General features: G+C 38.7%; 1 protein-coding gene across 1 annotated transcript in view; it reads right to left on the bottom strand.

The window, feature by feature from the left end:
* Positions 1–5,112: 5,112 nt before the first annotated feature.
* The window catches only part of LY75 (lymphocyte antigen 75), a 97,955-nt gene continuing 81,350 nt past the window's right edge, over positions 5,113–21,717 (bottom strand). Inside the window, exons 30-35 of the mRNA XM_017851308.1 lie at positions 18,961–19,187; positions 17,551–17,719; positions 12,335–12,484; positions 10,261–10,383; positions 8,728–8,895; positions 5,113–6,991 (exon numbers count right to left, since the gene is read on the bottom strand). Coding sequence (XP_017706797.1) covers positions 6,813–6,991; positions 8,728–8,895; positions 10,261–10,383; positions 12,335–12,484; positions 17,551–17,719; positions 18,961–19,187 — 1,016 coding nt within the window. The 3' untranslated portion in view covers positions 5,113–6,812. The remainder of the gene's footprint in view (positions 6,992–8,727; positions 8,896–10,260; positions 10,384–12,334; positions 12,485–17,550; positions 17,720–18,960; positions 19,188–21,717) is intronic.

The following is a 21,717-nucleotide window of genomic DNA, read 5'->3' as shown; positions in this document are numbered from 1 at the left end:
CGGGGCGAGGCGGGAGCGGGGCGGCGCTTCTCGGGTGCGGTTCAATGCCCGCCGGGCGGAGCGTGAACGGCACTGGGGGCTCCCACTAGGAGGACCTGTGTGCTCCGTCCCGCAGGAGCGGCTGGCGCGCGGCCTTCTGGAGCTTCTAATTTTTGTTTTTTAAACTTTTAATTTGAACTGAAATAACTTAGGACTTTCGAAAATATTGCAAAAACAGCACAAGAGATTTCCGTAACCCTTCAGCCAGCTTCTCTAAATATTAACATCTTATATAACGCCAGTGCAGTGATCAAACACGGGACACTCGCACTGGGATAATGCGATTAGCTAATCTACAGCACTTACCGCATCTCATTAATTCCCCGCTAAGGATCCTTTTCTGTTCTGGGATTCAATCCAGGATCATACATTGCATTGAGATGTCGTGACTCCTTAGTCTCCCTTTAATCTAGGACAGTTCTCTGTCATTCTTCTTCTTTCACGATCAAACCACATTTAAAAAGTACTGGCCAGTCGTTTTGTAGAATGTCCCTCAGTTTCATTTTGTCTGACGTTTCCTCCTGATTGGATTCAGGTTGCGCTTTTTTGGCAAGAGTACCCCAGAAGTGATGTACCTGCTCGAGAAGGACAAGATGTCGGTGTCTCATCACTGATGAGACAACTTGGATCACTTGGTTAAGGTGGCGTTTGCCAGCCTTCTCCTTTGGACCTACTGGCCAGAATCCTCCTTTTCAAAGACTCTTCAGTGGACTATGTCTCTTCGACAGCTTTTCTCTGTTACCAGCTCCTGGATGAAGAGTCTTTAAGCTATGCTTGCTACAATGTATGCATAAACTGTGCAATTGTACTTCACTCATGAGGGCCTCTGGACAACACCAGCCAGGGTCAAGCAAGGGTGCTTGTTTAAGCCTCATGTCATCGGCAAAAGAGTTCTATAAAATCAAGTCTAAACTCAATAACATGAAAACAAATGACCCAGTTAAAAAAAAAAAGGGCAGATGATCTGAATACACACCTCATCAAAGAAGTTATATAATGGCAAATAAACAGATGAAAAGATGCTCAACATCATATGTAATTGCTGAATTGTATATTAAAACAAAAATGAAATACCACTACATACCTATTAGATACCAGAATCCAAAAACGCTGACAAGATCACATGTTGGCGAAGATGTGGAGCAAAAAGAACTCTCATTCAGTGCTGGTGCAAATGCAAAATGGGGCAGCCACTTTGGAAGACAGTTTAGAAGCTTCTTCCAAAACTAAATGTACTCTTACCATACCATCTAGCAATCACAACTCCTTGGTATTTATCCAAAGGAGTTAAAAATTTACATATACACAAAAACCTGCACATGAATGTGGATAGCAGCTTTATTCATAATTGCCAAAACCTAGAGGCAACCAAGATGTCCTTCAATAAGTGAATGGATAAACGATGGCACATCCAAACAATGAAATATTATTCAGTACTAAAACCAAATAAGCTATCAAGCCACAAAAAGACATGGAAGAACTTTAAATATGTATTGCTAAGAGAAAGAAGCCAATCTGAAAAGACTACATATTATATGATTCCAACTATATGACATTTTAGACAAGGCAAAACTATGGAGACAGTAAAAAGATAAATGGTTGCCAGGGGTCGGGGTGGGAAGAAGGAGGGAATGAATAGATGGAACATAGGATTTTTAGAGCCATGAAATTATTCTGTAGGATACTGTAATGGTAGATGTGTATCACTATATATGTGTTAAAACTCTTAGAATGCACAAAACGAAGATCAACCCTAGTGTGAACAATAGACTTTAGTTAATAATTTGTCAATATTGGCTCATCCACTGTAACAAATGTACCTGCTAATGCAAGATGTTAATAATTGGGGAAACTGGGGTATGTGTAAGGAGGTACATGGGAACGCTATACATTCTGCTACATTTTTTGTATACATCTATAACTGCTCAAAAATTACTCTTTTTTAAAAAAATAAAATCTAACCCTTTCCAACTCTTTCTAACCCTTTCCACACTTCTGATAATCCAGAGTGGTTACACCAAGGAAATTTGACCCACGGGGTCTATAAGGAGAGTCATAGAGTGTTAGACATGGTAGGGGTCATCTTCATTTACTAGTAAGGAAATTGAGTGACCCAAAGAAGGGATGTGATTCTCTGTGGGCTCACAGAGAATGCTAACAAATGAACCAGAGCCCAGGTCCTGTGCTGGACTCTCCCACCTATTCCAGGTTCTGCCCCTTTGCCAAAGTATTAAGGTCTTGCTTAACTTATTTACTTCCATTCTTCTTCTCAGGCTGCCAATAATGGGTTTATTATATACCGAACTCCAGACCAGAGCGAATCCTTCCAAAGGTACTCTACGTTGGAATATTGACACATCTTGATTCCAGACTCTTTTGCCTTCCTAACTGCAGAAGTAAAAATGAACAGTTCTAAGCAATCATGTAATTGTGAAAGTTATCTCTTCCACTCCACCTCAGGCACCAAAGTATATTTTATCAATGTGGTTTTCTTTGTGTTAAGCTACTTTTCAAATATTGGTTACATTTACCAATAGAATTGACATCCTAATGAATCAATCTATTTAAGGCAAAACCCATTTTAACACTGTCATTTTAAGTCATTTGGACTAAAGAAAGTTATATTATTTTATTGTTAACTCTGGTGCACACTGCCTCATTTTTATGCTAATCTGATGAAATAGACTACTTATTGCCTGTATGTGGGTACTATTATATTTCACTCTCCAATTTACTCTCCAGTTACACTTCATACCCGTAATTTTTCCTTCACTCTCACTCCAACTTACGTCCTCTTTTCACTCATGCCAGACTTCAGTCCCTTGCCTGCATTTTTCTCAGCCTTTTGTTTCTCCCTTCTCCACCCAACTGGGATACCACATCCTCTGTCCCCTTGTTCCTCTGCTGTGCTCACCTGGCCAACTCAGAACCTGCGGTCTCCACTTTCTTCTTCATGCTTTTTTTTTTTTTTTTTGGAGATGGAGTCTCACTCTGTCACCCAGGCTGGAGTGCAGTGGCACTATCTCAGCTCACCTCAACCTCCACTTCCTGGGTTCAAGCAATTCTCCTGCCTCAGCCTCCCGACTAGCTAGGATTACAGGCATACGTCACCACACCTGGCTAAGTTTTTTGTATTTTTAGTAGAGATGGGGCTTCACCATGTTGGCCAGGCTGGTCTTGAACTCCTGACCTCAAGTGATCTGCCCGCCTTGGTCTCCCAAAGTGCTGGGATTACAGGCATGAGCCACCTCACCTGGCCCATGCTCTCTTTTTCCTCAACTTTACTGAAGTCAACTGAGGATAGGTGGAGGAAATCAGTCAGTTCTCCCGATGGCTGTCACTATAAACAATATGGCTTTTAATTTCATCTGGGCCCTCTATTCCTCTTCTGCAATCCTTGTATTTGATTTTACCTTAGTCAGTGTCCTCTCCTATTTTTCTCATTGAGTATTTCAAATTTATTACTCTTTTCAAGCTAAGATCCCAGGCTGGGTGTGGTGGCTCATGCCTGTAATCCCAACATTTTGGGAGGCTGAAATGGGAGGATCACTTGAGCCCAGGAGTTTGAGAGCAGCCTAGGAAACATTGAAATCACCTGTCCCTAGGAAAAAAAAAAAAATTAATGTTGGAGGTCGAGACTGCAGTGAGCTAGAGTTGCACCACTGCACTCCAGCCTGGGCAACTGAGCCAGATCCTGTCTCTAAAAAATTTTTAAACTTTTTAAAAGATCCCATCTGCTACAGATCTTTCTCAGCAGACCTTGCCTTCTAGTACACAAGAAAATGGGAGACCATTACATACAGACAAACACCTTCAAATGCTTATCTGCAGTTCTTCTCTTGTGGCCTCAGAGAAGAAGGCATGCTTCCCTAGCCCACACAAACCAGTTCCTCTTGCTGCTTAGGACTGCCCCTCTCATTTTATCTTCTCCAAGATCTTCCATTAATGATTCCCTCTCCCCACTGCATCATCAGCTGCTCTCTGTCCATTATTTTTGTTTTTCCTCTCAGCTTCTAAACTTGTGAACCTCTTTCTTTCCCCTTTAGAAAAAAACCCTTCTTTAACCCTTCCTTCCCCTCTGGCCCAGTCCCTTTCCTTTCTGTCTCCATCATACTTCTTGAAATCTCATGTTCCTCATCGCCTAATTTCCCTTTCAATTTTTTTTTTTTTTTTTTTTTTGACAGAGTGTTGCTGTGTCACTCAGGCTGGAGTGCAATTGTACGATCTCAGCTCACTGCAGCCTCTGCCTCCTGGGTTCAAGCGATTCTCCTGCCTCAGCTTCCCAAGCAGCTGGGATTACAAGCATGCGCCACCACACCTGGTTAATTTTTTTTTTTTTTTTTTTTTTTTTTTTGTATTTTTAGCAGAGACGGGGTTTCACCATGTTGGTCAGGCTGGTCTAGAACTCCTGACCTCAAGCGATCCACCCACCTCGGCCTCCCAAAGTGCTGGGATTACAGGCATGAGGTGCCACACCTGGCCTTCCCTTTCACTTTTAAACTCACTTCCATCTGGATTCTGGCTTTACCACTTTGCTACATTTCCATTGGCTAAGATGGTCATTGGTTTCCTAATTCCTAGAATCCAATTTTATCTGACTTTGCCTCTCCAGTATTCAGCAATTGGATCAATATCGACTTGTTTTTCAAAACAGGGTCTTGCTCTGTCACCCAGACTGGAGTTCAGTGGCACATTCATAGCTCACTGTAGCCTCAAACTCCTGGGCTCATGGGATCCTCCTGCCTTGGCTTCTTGAGTAGCTGGCAGTACACATGGGTGCCACCACAGCTGGCTAATTATTTTTTGTAGAAATGGGGTCTTGCTTTGTTGCCCATGCTGAACTTGAATTCCTGGGCTCAAATGATCCCCCTGCCTTGGCCTCCCAAAGTGTCAAGAGGGATTACAGGTGTGAGCCACTACCCCCAGCCTATTTATTCTCTAAAAAACGCACACCAAATCTCTTAGCAAATGCTTGGCTTCACAATTGGTGGTCAGTTTATTTCTTGTACTATATGCCTAACATAAAAAACCCAATCTAGAGATTGTTTTTTTCAATAAGGATCAACTCCAGCATTTTTACTTTTACTTAAAAGATAAAACAACTTTATTATGACATCACCATTATATACAGCTGTGCTTTTCACATCAATTTGGCTTAGTTCTTGGAGGAAAGTCTTAATGACTAAAATTGTAGACAGATCATAGGACAAGAGAACTAGTCTAACAGTCTAACAAATTCAATAAGAAATCAGGACAAGTGTAGACTATATAAAAACTGTCTTAGAAAATTATTTACAACTTTATCATAGTGTGAATACTCTAAATGTAAAATAAATCTATGGATTTTATACAAAAATACTCTAAAGTACAAATGTAAGTTAAATGCTGAATAAAACATTCACCTTTTCCAGTGGATGCTATTACTAAGAATGTAATCTAGGTGTCAAAACTTAAAGTGATAACCACAAAGCAATGTTTTCTTAATCACTCACAATTTTAAATCTGTTAGTAGTCATCACAAGGTTTAGAGTTCCACTGAAAAGTCTCATTTTACAAATGCAACTCATACACTTTCCTTCATGGACCCTTTCTCTGTTTAACACATGTAAAAAAGTAAAACAAAATTCTTAGTCCAAAGTTGACATACTATGTGAAGTACATAAATTGCAAAATTATCAATCTTAAATACCTAGTTGATTCTCTTTACAAAAGAAACAGTCATGTAATACATCAGAAAATACAAAGCACAGTGCTACAGGGTACCTACTCAATCTAAAAATAATGTTCCCACACTTCAGAAAATGTTAAGTACTGAATCTTTAAAAGTCGTTTTATGAACAATTATAAACAGAAAAAAACTTCATATTTACATAATATTGGTATGAAATAACTTTGGAATAATTTAAGAAGCATTTTGCCAAGAGGAATCATTTTGCTGTATAAAAAGTAAGCAGAAGCCAGGCGTGGTGGCTCATGCCTGTAATCCCAGCACTTTGGGAGGCCGAGGCAGGAGGATCACCTGAGGTCAGGAGTTCGAGACCAGCCTGGCCAGCATGGTGAAACCCTATCGCTACTAAAAATACAAAAATTAGCCGGGCATGGTGGTGGGCGCCTGTAATCCCAGCTACTCAGGAGGCGGAGGCAGGAGAATCGCTTGAACCTGGGAGGTGGAGATTTACAGTGAGCCAGGATCATGCCATTGTACTCCAGCCTGGGTGACAGAGAGAGATCACTCTCAAAAAAAATTAAAATTAAAATTAAAAAGTAAGCATGTCTTATTGTTTATTTTTCCCTATTGCTAAAAATGACTATTTTGAAACAATGTTGATAGAGTTTACAGTTCAATATTTACTTTGAGGTACTAATTTTGCACTTGGCCAGATGCTCTTAAAAATTAAAAAGTAGACATGTCACCTAGTAATATGCCTATTTTAATTTTCTAAGAAGTTTTGTAAAAAAATTCTATTAAAATAGACATATCCTAGTTACCAATCACATTCATATAGAGAAAATGCACATTAAACATATTACTGTACAAAAAATTTGGACTTCAGTTCCAGCTTTAGAGTCCTCTCCATTCTATTAATTAGGGTGATAAACATGGCATTTAGCAGGCTATTAACTGTGGATACCAGCACATGCCTAAGATCTAAACAACTGAAAAAGTACTTAAGAGTTCTAATTTGAAGCTGAGTAAATACTGACACTGGGACATTTTAAGTGACTAATGTTTCATAACATATTAGTGCAAATTAGAAAACTTTGAGAAGAATTTAGTCATGGAAAGAAGGAAGCATAATCTCATCTTCATTCACTCCTTGTGCATATCGAACTGCTGAGAAGCCCGCCAGGTGCAAACGGTGCCTTTGGAAGACGAACCAAATCAGTACGACCATGAGAACTAAGATGCTTAGTGTGGCAACTGTGATAGCTATTGATGTGTAATCAGGGCCTGGAATAGGAAAAGGTTTGATGTTGGAGAAGAGAATACAAAAGTGATCATTATTGATTTTATACATTATGGGTTGTGTCACACACGTAAACCTGTAAGCTGTGTACAGACATAATAAATCTGATTGTTTCATAGCACTAACATAGAATTCAAACTCATCATCAGATCAAAAGAAACACTTGAGTGATTTCTTGTCAAATGTAAGTGTTTTCCTTTTCATTCAAATCCTCTTCATTGCGATAGGAATTTTCTTCCAAATACATTAATGTGCTGTGATTATTCTCACATTCCCTTCCTAACACCAATTTGGGAATATCACCACCTGTATATTATCCTACTTTGATAGCAAATCGCTAAAAGCTATAAATTTTTGTGATTGACTTACCTGGGGCCAAATAAAGTATTATTTGCTTCAAAATGATTTAAGCCTCTCAAATGAGTTCATTTAGTGCAGCTGCTGTTCCAAGACCCTTATCTGCATGCTGCCCAGATGGATTCGCTCTGTTACATGACTTTACATACCATTGCTATGCACATTACACATCTCATCCCTCTATGGATAACTCAAAATGGCCAACATAGAACTTTTGATTTACAACAACCTAACTCTGCTCCCACCCAACCCCTAAATCTTCCAGTTGCTTTCCATTCCACTCAGAATAAAACCAGAACTCAAGCCTTGCTTCCAAAGCTCTGTATGTCTAGCACCTACCCGTCAGTTCTTTCTGAGTGCTCAGCAAACTCGTTTTGCCCTAGGCTCTTTGCTCCAACTGGTACCTCTGTCTGTTATGCCCTTTCCTGTGATGTTTGCTTGGCTTGATTTTTTAGATCTTAGCTTCAATGTCTCCTGCTTCTAGACGTCTTCCCTGGTATCCTAGAGTAGCTATCCACCTAGTCTCCATCACATAGAGTTTATAACAATTTGATATTTTCCTCTCTTTAAAAAATTGACTTGTTTACTTATCTTTCTTCACCAGATTGTAATTTCTGTGAGAACAGGTACCTTATCTGTCTTGTTCTCAGGTGCATCCCAGTGTGCAAAACAGGGCATGGCACATAGTAGACACTCTGTTTACTGACTCAATGTGTGTATACATGGATACTGATTACCTAGAATTGAGGTTTTCTCTTTAATATTTACATACCAGAAGCGAAATTTTTATGCAAGATCTTTAAAAATGTTACTGTGAAAAATTTGGAGCTCTTTCTCCAGAAATTAAGTTAATATAATATTTTAATGGTAATTTTATGTATTAATTCATAATGAAATGTAAGTTCAAATTATGATTTTTATAGATACCCTGAATGTTTTCAATAACTAAATCCAGTTTTGCATTGTTTTAAAATTAACCATGAGTTTCACAGGATTAGGAAGAAAGGAAGCAAATTAACTGCAGAAATAGACCTTTAAGCTTTTATATAATCAAACTATAGAATAAAATACATCTCAAGAACATTTTAAAAGAAATTACTTCCCTAATACCCTGGCAACTTCTGTTTTTCTTAGGAAATAATTATATGAAATGTAGACTGGAGTACTAGTCATCTTGTGCATTTATTGTCCCTTGTAATCTATTTTTCAGGGGGAAATCTCTGTGACTTAATCAAGATATTTGGATATACTTTAAGGACTAAATACTTCAAGACCAAGTACAGAATTTTGTACATAATTGGATTGTGCATTTATTTCCTGACTGTTCTGCAAAAAGTTTCCTAAGGACAAGTTCCATACTTACCCAGAGGCATTTTGCAGACAACTCTTCCAAAGCCATGTTCACATTCAACATTTTTCCAAGTTTCATTTGAAGCTATCAACATGCTACATTTTCCAATACCACTCTTACTTTTATTTTCCCATTTGACAAATGTCACTTCTGATCCATCTAACCAACTCCAAGACTGGTCTGAAGAAAGAAATTAAATATAACTATGTTTACTGGCACTAAACTAGTAAGTTACAAGCATGGGGTTCATGTAACTCATCAGAACTGTGCTGTCCAATATGATAGCTACTTGTTAAAATAAAATGGATTAAAAAGGAAAAAAAAATCAGTCCTTCAGTTGCACTACTCACATTTCAAGTGCTCAAGAGCCACATGTGACCAGTGACTACTATATTGGATGGTGCAGATATAGAACATTTCTGTCTTTGTAGAAAGTTCTATTGGACAACACAGATAGAGAATGTGGTGTTTCGATTAAAGTGCAGAATACTTGCACATTTATTTTGTGAGGGAGAGATTTCTAAGGACCCATATACTTCCCCTAGTCTAATTTTAAAAAGTCATATCATTAAAGACATGCTGGTGGAAGACGAAGGGTGCAGGAATCTCCATCCCCACCCTTCTCCCACACCACCACCAGGACTCCATCTTTGTTTTCCAGCTGAAGAGGCACCACCTTGTGGTGACAGTGTAAACATGATTTAGGATTCATTTGGACAACTTGGAATCCTTGTATTTTTTGACAAGTACTTAACATTTTAGAATTCACATTTTAATAATTTAAAATTCAACTTTGCATAAAATGTGAAAAAACTTTCTCTTCTGTCATATTTGCACTCTTAATTTATTTCTACCAATTCCAAGTTCACCCAAACCCTATTTACATAATATTGGTATGAAATAACTTTGGAATAATATAAGAAGCATTTATCTATATCTACTATTTCTTATTAAAAAAATCCTTCCACAAATTTTCTTTGAATCAATTATCTGCAATTTTATAGGCTGGCGTGAAAGTAATGGGAAAAACTGCAATTACTTTTGCATCAACCTAACACTAAGCCAGTTTTTAAAGATTACTATTAAGATTTAATTTTAACCAAAGGTAAAAAATATTCTTAGAGAGAAGGGAATAACAAGAAGATAACTGTCTGAACAACAAAGTTATAAGTTGCAAATCCACGCGGTGACAGACACTAGAACTCTAAGAGAAGGCAGGCATGGGTTCCTTGTGGGGACACAGACATTGCTGTAGAGAAGAAAATATCCTGATGTTGATCCAAGGATCCCAGAAATAAGCCTCTAGAACGATTCCACTTTATTAAACATGATTTTCTGTGTCATTAGTGGTTTCCATCACTGCTAAGTTAACTCATGGATTCACTAAAAATTTATAACCGTCCAGAACAGCCAGCGACCTAGTTTATTTATCCATAAGAGGCATCTGAATTCGCCATCACTTAACATTCTTTAGCAAGGATGACTTATTATTTAGGATGAGTTAGAACTCTCTTTGCACACTACACATACAATTATTTCACTTACCAACAGAATGTTGAGATAATCCAAGCCAAACTCTCATGGTAATATTATTATTTTCCCTCATCAGTCTGCTCACAAATTTATTCTCATCTTCATCTTTTATGGAAATGATAGTTGCAGAGTGATCTGTTGAAGGAAAACAAATTCTCAATTAGCTTTATGGAAACTAGAGAAGTAGTTTATTCTCAACTACCCATTTGAAAAATACATATATTATTAACAAGATCATTGATAAATTCAAGCCTTACACAGAGACACTTTTTAAAAACTGGTATTTAGGTCAAAATTTTATAAGTACTTCCAAAAAAATCACTTCCAAACATGTACAAATAAATTTTGTGCTTCTTCAAACTATTTATCTGTCAATATTTTTTTGGCCCTGGAATTGCCTACCCACGAGCCCTCTCTCACTGTTCAGATGAGAAAAGAAAAAGAGTTATATAACCTCCCAATGTCACTTAGCTAGGATATGTGGGAGCTGGGATTTGAACCCAGACCCTCATGCCTCCAAGTCTGAAGTGCTTAACCTACATATTATTTTTACAGTAAACCACTCTGTTTTCTCCTTTAGGAGAAAAAGGTTTCTGACTTTCAAAACATACATATAGCTTATAACAGTTCCCATCATGTGTATATAGGTATAACACCCAATGGTTCCCACACAAAAGTTTCCAGTAATTAGAAGATTTTTCAACCAGTCAAGTGTCTCCACAATGGTTATTAGAATAAATTAGACAAATTAGCCACCCATCTACCTGGCTAATTTGCTACCCAAGGAAGCAGGTAAACAAATTTTGGTCTTTGAAATACTCTAGGTAGTTTCCCTAGAAGTCATTTTACAGTTTGACTATGGATCAAATTTGTCATGGGAAAGAGCCGATCATTGCTACTCTTTCTAAAATAGCTAGATCTGAAGGCAAAAAGCCCTGTCCTTTGTGGTGGTCAGAGGATGTGGCCAATCCTATTGCAGAACGGATGGCCAACGATACTACTTTGATTTGTTACCCTGGTGAGGCTAAGCTTATGTATTAATAACTAAGCAGTGGAACAACTACAATTTTTATTTACTACTTAGCTAACTTTACAAAAATTTTACCTCTTAATTCCTTTTTTCTAAGCATGTCTAGCTATAGGTAAAACCATTTCAATTCATTTGTCAGTAGTTTTGCTTAGCAGTTCACTTAGCCACTTTTATTTTATTATTTTAAATTTATTATTTATTTTATTTATTTTATTTATTATTTTTTTGAGATGGAGTCTTGCTCTGTCACCCAGGCTGGAGTGCAGTGGCGCAGTCTTGACTCACTGTAACCTCCGCCTCCCTGGTTCATGCGAGTCTCCTGCCTCAGCCTCCCGAGTAGCTGGGATTACAGGTGCACACCACCACACCCAGCTAATTTTTGTATTTTTAGTAGAGACAAGGGTTCTCCATGTTGGTCATGCTGGTCTTGAATGGCTAACCTCGTGATCCTCCCACCTCGGCCTCCCAAAGTGCTGGGATTATAGGCGTGAGCCATCACGCCCAGCCACCACTTTAAAATTCTACTTCTTCCCACTTACTAGTTTCCATGTACTTATTATTAACATTGATAATTTTTTTTTTTGAGATGGGGTCTTGCTCTGTCACTCAGGCTGGAGTGCAGTGGCGCCATCTTGGCTAGCTGCAACCTCCACCTCCTGGGTGCAAGTGATTCTCCTGCCTCAGCCTCCCGAGTAGCTGGGACTACAGGTGTGTGCGACCACACCCAGCTACTTTTTGTATTTTTAGTAGAGATAGGGTTTCACCACGTTGTCTAGGATGATCTCGATTTCTTGAACCTCATGACCTGCCCACCTTGGCCTCCCAAAGTGCTGGGATTACAGGCATTTTTAATGGCTATTCCAATATTTCACTGAGTTCCTATGTCATAAGATACTTAACCATTTCCCTACCACTGGGCAATTAGTTTATAGTGCTATTAGAAATGGGAAGTGCTTTAAAATATTTTCAAAATATAATCATTGCTTCAAATTATATCCTTAACAAACATTTCTAAAAATTATTGAGTCATAAGAAAATCAACAAATTTTAACTCACCATGTTTGGAACACAATTTTTTTGCCTCTGAAAAACTGTGCAATGCCTGATCAGACATGTAACAGTGACCCTTGTACTGGATCCACCGTGACCCATTCTCTTTTACTGCTGGACATCTTGATGAATATGTAAGATGGGACAGCTTTTTAGCTATAAAAATGTTAGACACAGTTATAACAATGCATGGAAAAAACAGACTAATTCAATGTCTAATTCAAAATCTAATTCAATGTCCCTGATTGGAACTGTTGCTTTTGTGGTTAAGACGCATTTAATTCATACCAGAGAAAGCCACAGCCCACACTCTATAAATACATATTTTATTTTTTATTTATTTATTTATTTTTTTGAGATGGAGTCTCGCTCTGTTGCCAGGCTGGAGTGTAGTGGCACAATCTCGGCTCACTGCAACCTCCGCCTCCCAGGTGTCAAGTGATTTCCTTGCCTCAGCTTCCTCGAGTAGCTGGGACTACAGCACTGCCACCATGCCCAGCTAATTTTTGTATTTTTTTTTTTTTTTTTTTTTTTTTTTTTGAGGCGGAGTCTCCGCTCTGTCGCCCGGACTGGAGTGGCCGGATCTCAGTCACTGCAAGCTCCGCCTCCCGGTTTACGCCATTCTCCTGCCTCAGCCTCATCCCGAGTAGCTGGGACTAACAGGCGCCCCGACACCTTGCCCGGCTAGTTTTTTTGTATTTTTTATGTAGAGACGGGGTTTCACCGTGTTAGCCAGGATGGTCTCCGATCTCCTGACCTCGTGATCCACCCGTCTCAGCTCCCAAAAGTGCTGGATTACAGGCTTGAGCCACCGTCGCCCGGCCTAATTTTTGTATTTTTTAGTAGAGATGGGGTTTCACAATGTTTTGGCCCAGGATGGTCTCGATCTCTTGACCTTGTGATCCACCCACCTTAGCCTCCCAAAGTGGCCTGGATTACAGGCAATGAGCCACCGCGCCCCGGTCCTAAATATCAATATTTTAATTAAATTTTTGGAATACCGTTTAAAAACGTAGATGATAGAAGCAGAAAAGCCTTAGCTTTCTAAGATTAGATTTGGTCTAAAGTAAAAACAATGAGAAAGATAGACTAGAAAAAGAAGTAAAGACAGGCCAAGCAGACCTGAAACTACTCTGAAATAATAATTAAAATTATTTCTTTCTCTGGATTCCTTTTTTTGTTTATTTATTTATTTTTTAGTAGAGACGAAGTTTCACCATGTTGGCCAGGCTGGTCTCAAACTCCTCACCTCAAGTGATTCGCTCACCTCAAGTGATTTGCCCTCCTCAGGCTGCCAAAGTGCTGGGGTTACAGGTATGAGCCACCGTGCTTAGCCCCTTGGATTCCTTTTTATTTTGATAATCGAAATAAATCTAGTTTTACTTAGTCATAAAATAACTATTTTAAAAAAATTTTTTTTAAATTGCTAATTTGTTTTACAAAGCATAATACATCAGCACCACAACATCACTCAAACAAAAAAAGACTAGGAGTGGCTTCTTAGCTCTTAAAATGCCCCTGGTTTCCATTTAAATTGATTTTAACTGTGCTGAGTAACAGAAGCAGCCCGGGGAATGCAGCTTTTGCCCCTTAACACCTGTTTTTAATTCCAACAGAAGAGCATATGAAAACTGGAGAGTAAATTGTCAATGTCGTATTAGTGAGGTACAGATTACCTGAATCAAATATCTGACCTGGTACCAGTCAGTAATCTCAACCCAGACTATTGCTTTGTGATGTATTCTGTATGATCTGTATGTCCTTCAGTAAGTAAAGGCTTTTCCTGTTTTTTTCCTCCAAATCTCTGCTTGGCAGAGTTCTTATTTGTGGTCTCTGTGATTAGAGAAGGATGGCGGCTGCTGTTTCTTTCATCATCAAGAGACTCTTTAGTGGCCCTTGGTTCCTTCTGCTGCTTCTCTATCTTCTGTTAGAAACCAGACTTGATCTTTTTGAACTTCGGTTATTTGATTGGCGTTTACCTCCATTCTTCTCACTAATGCTACCAATTTGAGTATTAAGTCTTCAGTTCAGCAGTTGGACTCCTGGGTAAGTTTCCCAGCTGCTGCAGATCAAAATACATTTGCCAAATTCATCTATACAATCTACAGAACTTCTCACAACTCCTCATTAATGCTGCTGTTGAAAAGAAATGTTACTAGTAAGTTCTTGTTTGATATTTTCTATTCTGATGAAAATGGTTGGGCAAAGGTATATTGCTGATTACTTAGTGTTGCACTGGGCTCAATTGTTAATGCAAAACTTCTTGAACATTGGCTATCAAGGCATCATTAGGATAGGGAACTTTTCTGACTCTCTTTTTTTTTTTTTTAAATTATTTCTTGCACTGGCAACATAAGGAAATGCCTTATCTTTGGTCTATTTGTTTCTAGTATAGTCTGCAACTGGGGTCTCTTAGGTGGCATACATTTTTTTTTCTTCCTGTTCTTCATGAAGTTTTGCTTCCAACTCTTTGTTTTTTTTTTTGTTTTTTTTTTTTTGGAAGGGCCTGCATCGTGGTAAGTGTGTTATATTCCTGTTCAAGAAGATCCATTTCTTTTAACTGTGGTAAAATACACATAACATAAAATTTATCATCTTAACCATTTTGGTTTTGTTTTGTTTTTAGAGACAGGGTCTTATTCTGTCACCTAGGTTGGAATGCAGTAGTGCAATCACAGCTCACTGCAGTCTCAAACTCTTGGGTGCAATAGATTCTCCTGCCTCAGTTTCCTAAGTAGCTGGGATTACAGGCATGCACTACTGAGTCCAGCTAATTTTTAAATTTTTTTTTGTAGAGACGGAGTCTCACTCTGTTGCCCAGGCAGGTCTTGAACTCCTGGGCTCAAGCCATCCACCTGTCTCAGCCCCGCAAAGTGCTGAGATTACAAGCATGAACCACCACATCTGGCCTTAACCATTTTTAAGTGTACAGTCCCGTGGCACTAAATGCATTCACTCTGTTGTACAACTATCACCACCATCCATCTCTAAAACTTTTTTATCTTGCAAAATTGAAACTCTATACCCACTAAACAATAACTCCCCATATTCCCCTCCATCTTGTCCCTGGTAACTGCCATTCTACTTCCTGTCTCTATGAATTTGAGAACTCTGGGTACTACCTCATATAAATGGAATCATAGAGTATTTGTCTTTTTGTGACTGGCTTATTTCACTTAGCATACTGCCTTCAAGGTGCATCTGTGTTGCAGCACGCATCAGAACTTCCTTCCTTTTTAAGGCTTCTTACCCATTTGTCCATCCATGGACACTTGGGGTGCTTGCATCTTTGGCTATTATGAATTATGCTGCTATGACATGGTTGGACAAACACCTGTTTGAATCCCTGCTTTCAGGTGTTTTGAGTATATACCTGAAGTGCTGGATCACATAGTAATCTTATGTATATGTTTTTGAGGAATTGCCACACCATTTTGCACAGTGGTTACACGGTTTTATATTCCTACCAGCAATGCATAAGGGTTCCATTTTCTCCACATCCTCACTAATGCTTGTTATTCTCTGGTTTCTTTGAAGATCCAGTTTTTAAAGTTAGCTCTTGTATTAGTTTCCTTGGGCTGCCATAATAAATTCCACAAAATTGGTGGCTTAAAACAACAGAAATGTATGCTCTCACAGTTCTGGAGGCTAGAAGTCTGAATTGAAGGGGTTGTTAGGATTGGTTCTCATTGGAGGCTCTAATGGAGAATCTGTCTCGTGCCTCCCTCTCATCTTCTGGTGGCTGCCGACAATCCTCAGCTTATCACTCTGTCACTGCAATCTCAGTCTTTGTCATCACGTGGCCTTCTTCCCTCTGTGTGTCTGTATCTCCGTCTTATAAGGACACTAGTCATTGGATTTAGGGCCCACCATAATCCAGTATGTCCTCATCTCAACTACCTAGATCTGTAAAGACTCTATTTCTCGATAAAGTGACAGTCTAAGGTTCTGACTGGACAGCAATCTTTGGGGAGGAGGCACTATTCAACCTGGCAGAGCACAGAACTTACGTCTGGTCATCTTATCATTCTCTATCCCATAAAGTCTGTTTCTCTATTTCTGCATGCCTTATTTCTCATGTATTCCAATTGTTTTTCTAAAAAGTTACATTTGTTTACTGTGCCTAACAACTGAGAAGTCAGTTCTTGATTGTACCTTGATTCCTGATTGTTTATATCATTCTCCCTTTCTTTTATTAACCTGCTTCTCTAAAGTTTTCACATTTTCTTCTGCCTGAATCTGTTCAACCAAATGTTGAATCTGCCGTTCAAGATCCTTCAGAGCAGAAAACATGGCGAGCACTGAGAACCAGAGGCTTTGGAAACTAATGCCACCACCTCCCTGCCTATCCTGCAGGCCTCTGCAGCCTCTGGTAGTTTTTTTTTTTTTTTTTTTTTTTTGTGATCTTCCTCAAGGTTCATGCTTTATCCACCAGGGGTGACCCTAAGTCCAGCCTCTAATGGAAGGGGCTCTTCCCTTAAATTTTAAGGATCATGTAAGTTTGGAAAATGCTTGGTTACACAAAGTTAAACAGACTTCATTATTACAGAAACTCTCTTAGAACCTTTGGCCGGGTGCAGTAGCTCACACCTATACTCTCAGCACTTTGGGAGGCTGAAACAGGAGGATTGCTTGAGCCTAGGAGTTCAAGACCAGCTTCAACAATATTGTGAGACACTATCTCTACAAAATGTTTTAAAAATTAGCTGGGTGTGGTGGCATGTGCCTGTGGTCCCAGCCGCTCAGGAGGCTAAGGTGGGAAGACTGCTTGAGCCCAGGAGGTCAAGGCTGTAGTGAGCCATATTCATGCCCCCCCACCCCGCCGGGGCAACAAAAAAAAAAAAACTGTCAAAAAAAAAAAAAAAAAAAAAGAAAAGATAAGAACCTTTAATATGATAAATTACATGAGGTGTTTCCCAAATTTATATGTGTGGGACCCTTTATTGAAATAAGCATCTCAGCCTTTGTAAAACATTGCTAAGTGAAATTAGAATTCACAAATTCTAGGGTAGAATTTACCTGGTGACAGAACAAATGAAAGTCTTTGGGAACAAATTCTCTGAGTGCTTATACTGTATTTGTTTCCATTTACAAAGTATCAAAATCATTTTCATATAATTTGTGAATAAATCTTTAAATAAAAATTCCATTGAGCATTTAATTATGTGCACAAATTATGTCACATTTTAGTAAATGTACTGTTACTGAAATTCAAGTCTTACATTTTGTAGGTTTATAACAAATAGCACCATCCTTAACAGAGTTGCATTTTTCATGTTTCCAAGTTCCTTTTGGGTCCAAGAGGACACAATTTCCAGGAGATGTTTGGCCTTTCCATGGAATGTAGTCAAATATACTACCATCAGACCATTCAAAACTTGATTCACTTCCCTGTTGTAAGAATAATAGAGATAATCTGAACCCAGATGTATGACTTTAAAAAGAATACAAAGAACAACATACATACTTCAAGAAATATTATAATGGAATATTAATTATTTGCTTCCAGTATTGTAGGTCTGAACCTACTATTATTGTAGGTCTGACTGACTTCTGATGCATTGATTCGGGACATTTGCTCTGGCACAGTTTATGGAGGACTTTAAATTTAGAGACAGAGTTATTATACCTGGTCTTTAGATGTTTTTAAAGGATGAGTTTACATAGCACTTGAAATTAAACAATATGCAAATGGCTTCCATTTGTCACAATGACAAATTTATAATCCCAACCTTCATATTGTTCTGAATATTGTTTTCTATGTTATATAGTTTTGTGTTTTGTGTCTCTGGCTACGTTTTTCACACTACAGAGGACACCAAGCAGTAGGGAGCTAGAAAAGAGAAACACTTCCCAAGAAACTCAAAATGGGAAGACTATTTTTGAGTTTTCCTTGAATTTATCTTAACTTGCCATCCTTTTAAAAAATTTTGCCCTAAATTTTGTTCTAAAGATTATTTAAATTAGAACTACAACTCTAGTCTCAATAGATAACCATTTTTTGTATACAAGACTTTATTGTAAGTACATAAATGATTAAATAATACAATTCAAATAGTGGCACAGATGTGTTTACTAGCAGAATTAATCTTAAGTAGTGTAATTTTCTAGAGGAAAAGTAGGAAGAAAGTACACATTTATTAGTCCTAACCATGTAGAGAATTTTAGATGGTAACTTGTATAAACTTTTGTGTTAAAGTCTCAATTAAATTATTATTACCCTGATTTTCTGCATGAGGAAATAAGGTTGCAAAGGCTAAATAACTTGCTCATGATCACCCAGCATATAAATGGAAGATCCGCTACTGGTACTGAAACTCAGGGTTTTCTGATTCTATGCTATTTCATTTTTACCAGTTTTCCAATTTGTCTGTCCCAACTAGGCTATAGAGGTGTTGTTGAGATATTCATCCACTGGGCCCTTGGGATGGCCTGAGCATTTGCCCTAGTGCATTCTACAACAAAATTTTCTATTTGTTCTGTGTTGTAAAAGGTAAGAAAGCACCATGCTATGCAAACGGAGTCTCAGTACTTCATCTAATGTTGTACTTTGTATTAATACTTTACATTCAAATTTCTAACCCTCAAAATAACACATTTGAAAAGTTTCTGGAAAGCAAAGCAAGACTTACATCATGACTTGAGAGCCCAACCCATAGTGGAAATCCATCACGTTTTACAATATCTTCCAGAAAGAGCTGGCCATTTTGGTCGTGAACGCTTGCCAAGTGACCTCCACTTTGAGAACACATGTTTAACGCTTCATACCATGTTACCTTTTTTTGAATAACACTGTAAATACCATCTTCATATGGCATAAACTGTGGCAATGTAGTATTATATTCTTCTTTGTAGTCAACTATAATAATTAAAAGCACTAGTGATTAAAATTTAAATTATTTCAAATATACCTTTTGGATGAGACAACATGCAATCATTTGAAAAGTTAAATAAAACTGGGTTTCTTATTAATAAGGGAGGTCAAATGCATATTTTATTTTTCTTACTGCTATGACACATATCTTAGGCTCTTAAAGTTCTCTGGTTGATATTTTTAAAAGGCATAAACATTTTCTTTCATTTAAGAAGCTTATATATTAGTTGGAGACAGAAACAATGGCTGAAATGATGGTAAAACTATTAACCAGTAGGAACTGTGAAATTGGTAGAGATTCATTTGAATGAGAGGAGTCAGGAAGACCGCTTGATAAACCAGGTCTCAAGGGTTAGGTGAAATTAAGACTAAAAAGAAATAAGGTAACCAGAAAGTAAGGAAGTGCTTAAAACTAACACAAACGGCCGGGCGCGGTGGCTCAAGCCTGTAATCCCAGCACTTTGGGAGGCCGAGACGGGCGGATCACGAGGTCAGGAGATCGAGACCATCCTGGCTAACACGGTGAAACCCCGTCTCTACTAAAATACAAAAAACTAGCCGGGCGAGGTGGCGGCGCCTGTAGTCCCAGCTACTCGGGAGGCTGAGGCAGGAGAATGGCGTAAACCCGGGAGGCGGAGCTTGCAGTGAGCTGAGATCCGGCCACTCCCCCCCAGTCTGGGTGACAGAGCGAGACTCCGTCTCAAAAAAAAAAAAAAAAAACAAACACAAACAACAAAGCCACAATGATGAGGTTATTTCAAGGGACATGGGAGCCAAGTGAAAGAGCTACCAAAGGCCAAAGCGGAAAGACTTGAGCAAAATATTACAGAATGCAGTATGTTAGATTATAATCCAAAGTATAAAATAAATAACCATGAACCTATACCAGGTCTAGAGGATTGGAGGAAATTAAGAACAAAAAGAAGGAGAAAGTATGGAAACGCTACAAACTAACAAATAACAAAAAACCCACAATGATGAGGGTATAAATAAATGACTGAATAAATTTAAAAATTGGGGCCAGGTGCAGTGGCTCATGCCTGTAATCCCAGCATTTTGGGAGGTCAAGGCGGGGGGATCACCTGAGGTCAGGAGTTCAAGACCAGCCTGGCCAACATGGTGAAACCCCGTCTCTACCAAAAATACAAAAAGTTAGCCAGGCATGGTGGCATGCGCCTGTAATCCAGGTACTTGGGAGGCTGAGGAAAGAGAATTGCTGGAACCTGGGAGGCAGAGGTTGCAGTGAACTGAGATGGCACCACTGCACTCTAGCCTGGGTGACAGAGCAAGACTCCATCTCAAAAAAATAAAAAATAAAATAAAATAAAAATTGGAGAAAATAGACAAATACCCTGTGCAGAAGAATTTCAAGTAATTTATATAGATACTCCCCTCACAGGAAGGTGGAGGATAACTTTCTACCCTGTTAAGTGTGGACTCTACATAGTGACTTCCTTAGAAAGAGGACAGTTATGGAAAGGAGGAAAAGGGGTAACTTTGCAGCAGAGAACCTAACAAACACTACCTTGGGCCAGGTGGCCAGTGATAAGTCATATGAACAGTACATGGTGTCCATGTGAAGTGAGAATGCCCCCTTACATCTTTGGTCTTCCCCCAGAAACTTATAACCCCAGTTTAATCACGAGAAAAATATCTGCCAACCCAAACTGAGGGACATTCTACCAAATACATGACCAGTGTTCCTCAAAACTGTTAAGGCCATCAACAATAAGAAAAGTCTGAGAAACCACCCAGCCAAGAGGAGCCTAAGGAGGCAGGAGTACTAAAGGTAAGGTGGGGTCCTGGATGGGATCCTGGAAAGAAAAAGTATGTTAAATAAAAACTACGGAAATTTGAATAATGTGTGGACTTTAGTTAATAATAATAATGATGATCAATATTGGTTTATTAGTTGTGACAAATGTATCATACTAAAGTAATATGTCAACAGTAGGGGAAATTGTTGGATAGATGGGAACGCTCTGTACTATCTTTGCAACTTTTCTGTAACTCTAAAGCTATCCTAAAACGAAAAGTTTATTAAAGATGTAAAAAAATAAAGAAAGAAAGAAGTTGCAAAACTTCTTGGCAGGAGGAAAACACAAAGGTGTAAGTATGAGGATGGGCATACCCTGTGCCTGGGACAATGAAGAGACCAGCTTGATTGAGAAAAAGATGTTTTGCTGAACAAGAATGGGGAAAAACAGGGAACTGGGAGAAGGCCTAGAAATTGGGGATAGAGACTAGTTTCTAAAATGTCTCAAAAGTTTACACCGACTCAAAGTAGGTTAGAATAAGGAATCCCTGGAGGTTGCTGGTGGACACGGTCTTGGGAAGTGACTGCGGTGCTGTGAAGTGAGCCGACTAGCCAGCACGCCACCATTACGGGCTCCCACTGAGCAGGGAGCTTAGGGCACAGTGGGAGTAATGAGAGTTTTAGGGCACAGTGGTAATAGTTAACAGTTTTTAAGCTGTGAAAAAATTAAAACTAACATATATTTAAAATAGATTTATT

The sequence above is a fragment of the Rhinopithecus bieti genome, unplaced genomic scaffold, assembly GCF_001698545.2.
Source record: "Rhinopithecus bieti isolate Rb0 unplaced genomic scaffold, ASM169854v2 scaffold_34391, whole genome shotgun sequence".
Taxonomy (NCBI): Eukaryota; Metazoa; Chordata; class Mammalia; order Primates; family Cercopithecidae; genus Rhinopithecus; species Rhinopithecus bieti.
This window is presented reverse-complemented; position numbering and strand designations above follow the sequence as displayed.